The 10621-nt window shown below is 35.3% G+C and overlaps 3 protein-coding genes across 3 annotated transcripts; 2 read left to right on the top strand and 1 right to left on the bottom strand.

Annotated features, from left to right (window-relative positions):
• Positions 1-1670: 1670 nt before the first annotated feature.
• LOC114526231 (L-xylulose reductase-like) lies at positions 1671-4992 on the top strand. Its single transcript, XM_028547763.1, has 8 exons — positions 1671-1792; positions 2403-2500; positions 2771-2937; positions 3484-3526; positions 3744-3843; positions 3974-4038; positions 4287-4401; positions 4810-4992. Exons 1-8 carry the CDS (start codon positions 1741-1743, stop codon positions 4911-4913), a joined length of 744 nt encoding a protein of 247 aa, XP_028403564.1. The 5' UTR covers positions 1671-1740; the 3' UTR covers positions 4914-4992.
• On the top strand, positions 4974-8899 carry LOC114526230 (SURP and G-patch domain-containing protein 1-like). Its single transcript, XM_028547761.1, has 7 exons — positions 4974-5542; positions 6332-6431; positions 6568-6847; positions 7065-7242; positions 7592-7844; positions 8086-8215; positions 8336-8899. Exons 1-7 carry the CDS (start codon positions 4996-4998, stop codon positions 8360-8362), a joined length of 1515 nt encoding a protein of 504 aa, XP_028403562.1. The 5' UTR covers positions 4974-4995; the 3' UTR covers positions 8363-8899.
• LOC114526232 (TM2 domain-containing protein CG10795-like) lies at positions 8837-10594 on the bottom strand. The gene is made up of 5 exons (XM_028547764.1): positions 10227-10594; positions 9817-9901; positions 9618-9709; positions 9368-9441; positions 8837-9272 (listed from the first exon to the last, which is right to left on the bottom strand). The coding sequence occupies exons 1-5, from the start codon at positions 10447-10449 to the stop codon at positions 9171-9173; spliced, it is 576 nt and encodes a 191-aa protein (XP_028403565.1). The 5' UTR covers positions 10450-10594; the 3' UTR covers positions 8837-9170.
• Between the last annotated feature and the right edge of the window lie 27 nt (positions 10595-10621).

Genomic DNA, 10621 nt, shown 5'->3' with positions numbered 1-10621 from the left:
TTTAGAATATACATAATCGTCGTATGTGGGTCTCAGTTTCAGTCATATTGTATTGTGGGAATAGCTACGTGTGCAGATTATAATGACGTTTTCTGACCATGCGTGACCACGGTATCATTCATCTAGTGGTGACTACACTTAGCCAGGTGATTGTATGATGAATTGATGGGGTGGTATAATGATTGAAATCGCTTGATAAATCGCAAAGTCAATTTATCAACTGTCATTTGAAGTGAGAAAAGCTGTAACGTCGAGCGAAAATATTTTTGTAATTCACCCAGTGGCGGAATGGCCCATAGGGATATACCGGGGAATTTACGGGGTGGCCCCTCATATTTATGTTCCTTGGCGCTCCATTTTCAGTGACTCTTGCCAAGGCGTTGCTCTTGCTCATGATTGGGCTGCAAATGATGCCCCCCGATGGGTTTTCCTGGTAAGTCATGTATATAAGCCAGTAGTCATCCCCGATTATTCACCTAAATATTGACGCACATAGAATTCGAGTTCTCGGCGTTCGATTCATACAGGGCGTTCGCTGCTCTAGTAAATCCAGGCAGTGTATGGTAAAGGCTAGTTTCCACTCAAGAAAAATTCTCCTTTGGATCGGACAAGACAGGAAAATTTCCTTTGTCGGTGAGTTCTCAGGCGGCGTTTATACAAAGGAAACTTTCCTGTCCTGTCCGATCCAAAGGAGAATTTTCCTGAGTGGAAACTAGCTTTAAAAGCTGATGAAAAGCTGTTTGACATATTTTAGACTTTAAATAAGCTTGTGCGAAATCTAGTAATGCAGAAGCCAGCTTGCTGTTTCTCGCAGGTTCACGTTATTTTCCTTCCACGCACGAGCATGCAGGTATCTTTTTCTCCATGCACATTCGTGATGGTGAAAAATCGTAAAATAGTATTTGGTTCTTACAATAGTATTTCTCCATATATATATGTGAACGATAAGTTGACAAAAACACTGTGATTCCTCTTAAACTGATGACAGGGTATCCTATTCATATAATTTTTTTAAAGACTTAATACGTATACAGAAATGCAACTATTTAGGTATACAGTCACCATTTATAGATATTCCCTGTGAATATCTACCGTAACGCAGGTATACGAAAGGGGATTTTTTTTACCTTAATCCGGCTGCGATTATATAATCCCAATATCTAAGGAATTCGCCATTCTAAAGTGCTTTATCATAAGTTTGAAGTTTGGATTCGCCACAAACAAAACCCACATACCCACAGAATATCAGCGAACATATATACATCCGTGATTTCCGGTATATTCGACCATAACAAGGTTAAATATCCTATATTCGAGTATACTATATTCCAGAATTCCACCATGGTCCAATATACCATATTCCAGTAATTTCGACCATGGTCGAATGTACCATTTTTCGGCATATTCGACCTGCATGGTCGAATATATCATGTTCCGGTACATATCGACCTTAATTACCTTCAATTCGGAATGTGCCGGAATATGGTATACTCGACCATGGTCGAACATACTGGAATATGGTGTACGTACTCGACCATGGTCGAATATACTGGAATATGGTAAACTCGACCATGGTTGAATCAGTGGATTGAATATACCGGAATATGGTGAGAGGTGAAAAAGCGCGAACACTGACTGAAAATTTTGCAGGCTCGGTATCGAATGAATAATTGAATATCGATAGTGTCGACCATCACCAATATAGTAGACCACTGCTCCGGCCCCCGAGTCTGTCCGATAATGGAAATCAAATTTGGTGGGAAAACAGCGTTGGTAACCGGAGCTGGAAAAGGTATAAAATTTAAATCATGTGTTTTTTTGAATGCCTATTTTTATATTAAAAACACAGGAAATATCAGACGCGTATCCAGAGATTTAATCCCCGTAATGTACACCTTTGCTTCATTCCCCATATTTATACAACTTCCAATAACATGTTAATTACCTGTTGGAGCTAGTAAGGACAAATTATTGCGTTGTTAACCTAATTGCCCAGTGTGACCATGTATGCAAATTTTTAACCAAAGCTGCTCAAATCTAGTTAGACTGCTCCCTCCTAGTATAAATTTTGTAATTTTTGAAATCAGGTGGGGCTGTCTATGTGCATGACTGATCGAATTTGGTAATAAAAATTACCAAATCTTGTCACACTATAATTGCCTATAAAAGGCTACAAAGGTAGGAATTAGCTTAGCCAGTCAGTCATGATTTGGCCTGCTATGCAAATTTTTGGTCTAATATGATTATTAATTTTTCTGATTGTTTTTACAGTCAATGAATGATCATTATATGGGACCAAAATATTATCAAAGCAGGACTGAATCCTAGCGGCTGCCTATGCTACTGTTACATTTAATACTTTTTTATCAAACAATATCTGCAACATGATTTCCTTTCTTAAGGTATTGGTCGAGCAACAGCTTTGTTGCTAGGGCAGTGTGGGGCAAATGTTATTGCACTTTCAAGGACCCAAAGTGATCTGGACTCTTTAAAAGTAGAGGTAATTAAACCATTTCTCTTTGAGAATTAGAAGGAAATTGTATATAGTATTTGCTTTGTTAATTTTTTTTCAATACCTGCACATATAAGAACATTCAACCCTCTCACAAATTAAGTCAATACTTTAATTATATGCTTCCAGTATCATTTCAATTACTTTGGACAGTCACCAACTGACCTCCTCCAAAGTTGGAGATCTCTCCTATTTGACCTAATCTCCTTAATTTACCACAAAGTTCTTATCCCAAATCCTTAACTTTCTCTTGCTTAGATGTCAGGTTGTAATATCAAAACAATTTGTGCCGACTTATTTGACTTGAATGAAACAATAAAGGCTGTCGAATCAATTAGTGATCATATTGATTTTTTGGTAAACAATGCTGCATATTGTACTCATACACCAAATGTCTTAGACCTAACAGAGGAGGAAATTAACAAGTATGTGGAAATTAACGAGCATTTTATCAGGACACACCTGTGTCAGACCCAACCATGATTTTAAATATCAAACATTAGTGCTTCGACAGTTTGATGTATTCTCCAAATTATTCCAACTGGTCTAATTACATAAATTAACCAGTCAGAAGCCAAATGCTTGACAAATCTGAGTTATCATTTCCTTTGTTTTGTATGAATTAATTTGGCTCTTGAAAATATAAGTAGTTCTATTCTATACAGAAACACATTCATTTTTTAGTCAATTGTAAATTAGAATTTCATTTGCAATGCAGCTTTGCTTTCCAGAAACCTTATAAGTTAAGACATATATTGCTACTGTTAAGTTTTAATGATGATAACTCCTGACATCATGATCTCAGATTAGCTGGCTCAGCCTGGCTGCTCTTTTATGTAACTTTATCCATCATAGATACTGACCTAATGAAATGTGGATGTGATGTTAATATTTGCTCTTTTTTGATAATTAGGCCAATGGGTGTAATTCGTATCGAACATTTTAATACCACAGTGTAAATAACTTTTTAGGGCAATTAAGTTGAATTTGACAGTTCCACTCCGGTTGAGTCAGGTAAAACTTTCTTGCTTGTTTAGCATGCTTGTTTAACTGTGATATGATGCCCTATATCTAACCTTAATTTGAGTTTTCGCCCAAGATACTTCTGGGACTATGCAATCATTTTTATTTCAACAGCTAGTTACTTCATGACAAAGGCAATTAGCTAGAAACGTTGCCGAAAACGTTATTAGAAGATGTGCGAAGAAGCTGCAATTTTTGGCCTATCTAGGTAGTTGCTCGTGACTTAATAAAACGTGGAGTCGGTGGAGCCATTGTTAACGTTTCAAGTGTGGTCGGAGAACGATTTTGTGCCCACACAACACCGTATGGTAATTAGTTAAAACTAGCTCTTTTTAAGTATACCTGCATGTCAATATTTTTTTACTAGTACCCTAAGGTATTCATTAAAACTTGACAATAGCAATGCATGTCTCTAACTCTTAACTCTTAACTTATAAGGTTTCTCGAAAGCTGCGTTGGATAATCTGACGATGGTCCTAGCTGCAGAACTCGCTCCACACAAGGTTAAATTTAAATAAACTATTATTTTCTTTGTCTATTTCACTGTCTATAATTTCGACCTGATAGTGGCAAAGTGGTTTTATCCGGTATTTCATGCAAACAAGCCTATGCAGCCGGATATTTTGAAAATACCCAGCAAATCCGATTTCCAGCTAGATAGTAAATATCACTACCCGTTGCACCTCGAATTCATATATAAAGTTCATGTTGTATTTTCAATATCTAAAATGTATTGTACAAATATCTTTAGATAAGGGTAAATAGTATTTTGCCTGGTGTAACCAAAACACCAATTGTCATGCAATTTCTTGAAAGTGAGGCTGTACAACGCGTGGTAACTAGAACACCGAGAGGTCAAACGGCAGGTATGCATATTCTACCTCTTTTGGTCCTTTTCCTTCTCAATGGTTTTTAATGTTTTTTTTGTCTATAGCATTCACCTTTGTGGTTTAATTTTTAATTAATGTGGAATAAGGTAGAATAATATGAAATAAAGAATAGTGTGAATAAGGTGGAATAAGGCGGAATAACATGGAATAATGTGAGATAATGTAGAATAATGTGGACATGGAATTAAATAATGTGAATAATCCCACATTATTCCACATTATTCCACCTTATTTAACACTGTTGATTCCTTTTTTCATAACCCCTGTCAGGGACTACTGTAATGTGCAGTGATAAACCAATTTGTGCAATGTGCAGTGATGAAAGAGATTTCGTGCAGTGATAAAGTAAGGTGGAATAATGTAGTTTATCTTCTATTTTCCCAGAACCAAAGGAAATCGCACACACCATTGTGTATTTGCTGAGTGATTTTGCAAGTAACATTACTGGTGGAAAGATAGTTTCCGATGGTGGATTTTTAGCCAATTGAACCTACTACGTTTGACTAAATAAAATATTCACAGCTCAAAAAAGTATGGTTTATCCTTTTCACCTAAAGTTTGCCATTCGGTATGGGTAAAGGCCTGAAGGCCTTTATTAATGCAAAAGGTCTATTAACTCTATTTCCAAATGTTCTAACTCCAAAAAAAGTGACTTCTGAGAACGTCTTAGCGCAATGCATGACGGGTCACACAAAACACAAGATGGCTTCCCACAGACAAGCAAATTCGTCGATAGACCAAAAGAAACAAGAATTGCTTCGTCGCGTTGAGGCTAAGAAGGCTGGGAATTTCTCTAATTTATCTAAAAATGCTTCTTCGAACACTACAGTTGTGAAAAACACGAACAATTCACCTAATCCTAACGTTAATACTACTTTATTTAACAACGATGGAAATTTTCTTGCTCGCTTTCAAGCAATGCAACAACAGTCGAGTAGTGCTTCGGAACCGAGCAGTTGCGTTCAAACTGGATCAGGTGAAGATAATTCAAAAAAAAGGAAAATGACTGTATCTATGAAAGTTGTTAAAGCACCCGTAATATCAGCAAAAACGACGATGAAATCAAAAGCCAAGCTATCGCGTTTTGACGTGTTTGAAACTCCCGAGGAAGAAACTGGTAATTACTCAATTAATGATGAGATTTTTTATAACCAGAAAACCTTTGTTGTAATTTGGTACTTCCAAAAATTACCTTTTTTTGGCCTGTGGAAAGTTAAACCAATTTGCTATATGTCGAGTGTGCTGTAGTTTGAAGCGGTTTTATCATTCCTGAAAATTCAGTGCTATGTTTAATACCATGAACTAGATAGAGGGGGTCAAATTGGCAATACGATTACCTGTTTGGCATAGTGGCAATGGCAATAGCTTGATTAAGATTAAAACAGTCATAGCGTAGGGACTGTGAATGTGTGATTGGAAATGCTGTAAAGATTGCATTCTTATTTGTACCCAGGTGGGGGGAGTATGCATAGGCACCTGGTCAGAGAAAGTCTGGAGAGATTTGGAGGCTCATTAATTTTTCAACCTGTTTAGCAGGCTCTTCCATATGCCTTTTTGCACAGAAAATGTGAAAAAGACATGGAATATTGGAATATTGTGTTATTTGTAAATTATTTGTTGCAAATTATCACAAAGTCACAAATTAAGAGATTGTTTAAAGTATGAACTTATAGGTATACATACTAATCATACCTAACGATTGTCCTCGTGAAAATGCTTAGAGAATGCTTCTAAGAACATTAAACATAATTAAGTCTCAGCACTCACAATTAGTGTGGGAGGAGAAATTTGGATGCATAATTTAAAATTTAAAACAACAATTAACCTTCCAACAAATTGATACAGTAAATATTGTATCAGGCACCATTATTTCTTGAACACCATGTCTGATAGAACCTGTATTAAGTCTTTCCACCAGAAAATGCTGCTGAAATAGACAAATTGGTTTCAATTGTTGTCAAGAATCCTGCAGTTGAAGAAAATCTTAAGAAACTTCCAAAATACAAGTAAGTGTCTTCAAAAACCATAATAGAAAAAGCTCAGGATTTAATATAAATTACCCTATCACCACTGAATCATGGTGTTATCCAAATGAGGTTTAGTAGTGTTAAGAATTCACCTTTTATGTATCTTTATATATAGATTTCTATCAGAGCCTGACAGTAAAGAACACAAATACTATCAAACAAAACTAAAAGAAAAGCAAGTAGAACAGTCTGAGTCTTCCTCATCAGAGACCTCTTCCACAGCAACATCCTCCACACAACAAGAATCTGCCCCATTGAATTTTGATTTTGCTGCAACATTAGCCCAAGTAAGAGCAAAGGCAGCAGCGTCACTTGGAGGGACATCATCATCAGTACCCAAATTGACAAGCCAAGAAATAAGAGAGAAAGAAAAACAGATCCAAGAACAAAAAGAGGTGAGGTATTGTGGTGGTTAGAATGTTGGATAAGAATAGACTGAGGGACATCTTCATAGTGTGGAATAATAACTATTTTGGTTGATAATACTGTAATAAGTATGGCAAAGCAAATTCCAGTTAATACTGGTGTTATTGTATGCCTCTTGCAAATAGCCCATGCAGCAAGGCTGTAATAATTAAGTTAATGACATGTTATGTGAATATTGAATTGTAGCTTCAGGCAATGTATGAGAAAATACTTGCAGCAAAGAAAAGTATGGAGGCAAAGGAGGCAAGGAAAAGGAAATCAAAAAATTCTGGTAAGCCACAATATGAGTATGATTCTGATGAAGATGTTGAAGGAGGAACATGGGAACATAAGAAAAGGAAGAGTGAAATGGAAAAGACAATTGGTAAGTTTAAAAAGAAAAGATCATTTTGAGTAAAATTTTTAAAATACATGGACATGGATAATTATTTATGGTAATTGTTTGGGCTATCCATCAATGTCATGTACAACATTAATTAAGGTTTAGAACAAACATGTCACAGAATCTTTCAATATCTTTTATCTTACCAGTTAAAACTTTGCATTTATGCTTAGTTATTACCGAATACCAATACAAGTCTAAACCACCCAAACCAAACTAATATACATATATTCTGTAGTTTATTTTACAAAACTGGACTAATTTCTTTTTCTGTTTTCTGTGTAAAACTAGTATGTTTATGACTTACCTGCTTCAATTCCCTATTATGTAGAATGGGCTTCAGATTTGACAAAGAAAGGTACTGGGAAACATTTTATTGGAGATTTTTTACCCAAAGAAGAACTAGATAAGTTTCTTGGTAAAGTCAAAGCTGTGAAAGAAGGCGGTGAATTTGTATATGAAGATTACGCAGAGCATAAACTCACTGAAGAAAATATTGGTTACAAGATGTTACAGAAAGCTGGTTGGGAAGAAGGAAAAGGATTAGGAAGCGAAGGAGAAGGGATAAAAGCACCTATTAACAAGTGTGTTCAAATAGTTCAATAGATTATTCTAGCTATAAGCTGTATTTTCGGCAAAGTTTGGTTGTGAAATGGTATTAAAAAAGTGGAAGTTTTCAAAATTTTGTAACAAATTTGTAGCAACTTCACATTGCTAAAATATCAACATTTTTCAACTGAACTTTGCAGTTTTCACTTTACACTTGTTGCTATCATGTTGGATTCTCTATTCAATGTATGGGTAAAATTACTTTCAACTATTTAGGGGCAAGACATCTTTTGATGCATCTGGTCTTGGGGCAGAGAAACCCGATGATATAGGAAATGACGACAGCGAATTTGATGTGTATCGAAAACGAATGATGCTGGCATATAAGTTCAGACCCAACCCATTGGTAAGTGGAAAATTCACGCCACTTTTCAAACAGTTAATAGGAATTCTTTAATGTGTAGTTATCAGTTTAACTGTTTAGAAATAGTGAATATGTAGTAATCAAGTTATTTTCTTTTGCTAGAACAATCCTCGACGACCTTACTATTGACTTGTCTGTAAAGCTGGGTAGAAAAGAATGTAAGGGCTACGAGATGGGCAATTGTGTTTTGTGTATGCATGCATATATTTGCTGTGATATAATACCATTTATATTCTCTATTAAATGATAGAAAACCTTGTCGTGAAATTAACCAATTTTGCTGCAATTGCATGTGCAAAGTGTACATATGCAATCTGGTTTGGGATGCCCTTCGATTTCTTAGTAATAACCCACATTACTGGATGCCTACTGTAAATATCTCAGCCACAACAAATTGCGAGTTACAACGTGATGTTGTGACAGTTTGTGTTGTGTAGGCTCTCGCCTCTCTGTGCCTTTTAAGGGTGTTAATCTGTCATGGATGTTTTAAGTATACACAAACAAGATAGAAAAATCAAACATGCTGTGTCTTTTCATATGAAAAAATTGATTGGTGCACAGAAAGATATTTTCTCCTTCAATTCATATTAATTATAAGTATTTTATAAATATACAAGAGGGTGATGCTTTATTTAGTGTCCAGTAAGAAACAAAAATTATAGCATTTTCATGTAGTATCATCTATCACTATCTACTTTTAATGTATTATTGTGCTGTCTCAAATTGACAAATAAAAATCTAAGTCAACATTTTAGCGACAAGTTTATGCACTGTGAAAAGTAATCAAAAGAGCATTTACAACTATTTCTCAGTTCTCCTAGCTGCTTTTAGTTCCTGCAAATGTTAATGATATCCCATCCAATGTCTTGTATATTAAATGGCTTCCTGGTATGAGGTACATATCACCTTTGTAAGTATGTGGTTGCATGACTATTTATTACTCAGGTTGAAAGACTGTTTCATTATTTCGAGTTATGTGGTTTAATCTTGGTCCATAGTAGTCAATGACATATGCTGATCCATCAGCTGGCCCAACAATCTTTTAAATGGAAAAAAATATGCTTGTTAAAGTTAACAAATAAGATACAGAAAGAACAGATAAAATAATAAGTACAAAATGCTGAAAAATGTTACCTGCATTGCTATCAGTATAACATCAACAAGTTGGAACAGAAAGAAAAATCCAAGAGTACAAAACTTCAGTAAGCCTAAAAATATTTTGAAATTTGCCTAAATCTCTTGGCATGATAAAATTATGTAGGCCAGTGATAATGTCTTGCCCTATCAGTTGGTATGCAATAATCAAGAGTAAAACTATTCTACATATGACATTTTTATTTTTCTATCTGGTTGATTATTTCATTCATTTTAAAGTCATTCTGACCTATAGCTGGATATCCAAGATAGAATCTATCAATTCCAAACATTCCGAGAAATACAGATAGCATTAATGCAGTTGTGTGGTCATGTCCATTTCTGTAACAAAAAGTTAGGTTAGACAAATGTTAAAAATATATATATATATAATTTCATCAGATCCCTAATATTGAGTGGTCAGTATATAGTAATGCACTAAATCTTACGTGTGTCTACATGGATGCATTTTTACAAATGTTCTTTCTTTTGACATCTGTTTACATTGTATACCAGGTGCCAGAGTACATGTAACTATTCAAAACAATACAAAATATTAATGTTCAAATATGATTTGGAGGCCAATTGTTGTGTCTCTCCAAGTACAGAAATAAATGTGGAAGTTGTGTGGAACAAACGTTGTTCCTTGGCTGAGTTGGCTGCGGGTGCAACACAAGATACATGTATGTGATGGGAAGTGGAGTATCAGTTTACCGTCACCTGTGTAATCCATTAAGTAACCAAAGGAGCTTTTTTCTTGAATAAAGGTATTATATAAAGCTCTTAAAATCGATGTGACGGTATAAAGTTGATACCTCATTTTCCTTAGGTTATGTAGCCTGAGATCATGGTAATATACCTTCAACGGTATGGGTTTCTTTGCATCCAACAATGGACTGTGTATCAGGGTCTACCTTTAGAATTTCATCGCAACGATACTGTCCTGGCAATAGTTCATCACACTCTTTATCCAAAGTAACGTTACACATCCCGTGTTCTTGTGAATCGACCAAGATGAAATGTGGACTGAAGAACATAAGTACAAAGTGCCATAGTACAATTGCTATGATGGATCTTTCCATGTTGAAAGTTTCACATATATATTCCCAAAAACTTCTCTTTTTTAAGTAGCTTCAATTTTTATTTTGATCATAGTCCTATAGTTAAAATTTTATTGTTAAAACTGAGTGATTGTCTCAAGAAAACTTCACCTCATCGCCATTTTGTTTTGCTCGCCCCAGGTTTAGCTTTAGC

The sequence above is a fragment of the Dendronephthya gigantea genome, unplaced genomic scaffold, assembly GCF_004324835.1.
Source record: "Dendronephthya gigantea isolate DGI-Jeju-01 unplaced genomic scaffold, DenGig_1.0 000038F, whole genome shotgun sequence".
In the NCBI taxonomy this organism is placed as follows: domain Eukaryota; kingdom Metazoa; phylum Cnidaria; class Anthozoa; order Malacalcyonacea; family Nephtheidae; genus Dendronephthya; species Dendronephthya gigantea.
Note: the sequence above shows the minus strand (reverse complement) of the source record. Positions and strands in the feature narration are given on the sequence as shown.

Coding starts and splice junctions, on each gene's coding strand:
- LOC114526231 (XM_028547763.1), top strand. CDS start 1,741: ATGGAAATCAAATTTGGTGGGAAAACAGCGTTGGTAACCGGAGCTGGA. Junction 2,938..3,483: donor ACAGAGGAGGAAATTAACAA/GTATGTGGAAAT, acceptor ATAACTTTTTAG/GGCAATTAAGTTGAATTTGA. Junction 3,527..3,743: donor TTCCACTCCGGTTGAGTCAG/GTAAAACTTTCT, acceptor TGGCCTATCTAG/GTAGTTGCTCGTGACTTAAT.
- LOC114526232 (XM_028547764.1), bottom strand. CDS start 10,449: ATGGAAAGATCCATCATAGCAATTGTACTATGGCACTTTGTACTTATG. Junction 9,902..10,226: donor AGAAACCCATACCGTTGAAG/GTATATTACCAT, acceptor TGTTTTGAATAG/TTACATGTACTCTGGCACCT. Junction 9,710..9,816: donor ATGCATCCATGTAGACACAC/GTAAGATTTAGT, acceptor TTTTTGTTACAG/AAATGGACATGACCACACAA.
- LOC114526230 (XM_028547761.1), top strand. CDS start 4,996: ATGGGTAAAGGCCTGAAGGCCTTTATTAATGCAAAAGGTCTATTAACT. Junction 5,543..6,331: donor AACTCCCGAGGAAGAAACTG/GTAATTACTCAA, acceptor ACCTGTATTAAG/TCTTTCCACCAGAAAATGCT. Junction 6,432..6,567: donor AAGAAACTTCCAAAATACAA/GTAAGTGTCTTC, acceptor CTTTATATATAG/ATTTCTATCAGAGCCTGACA.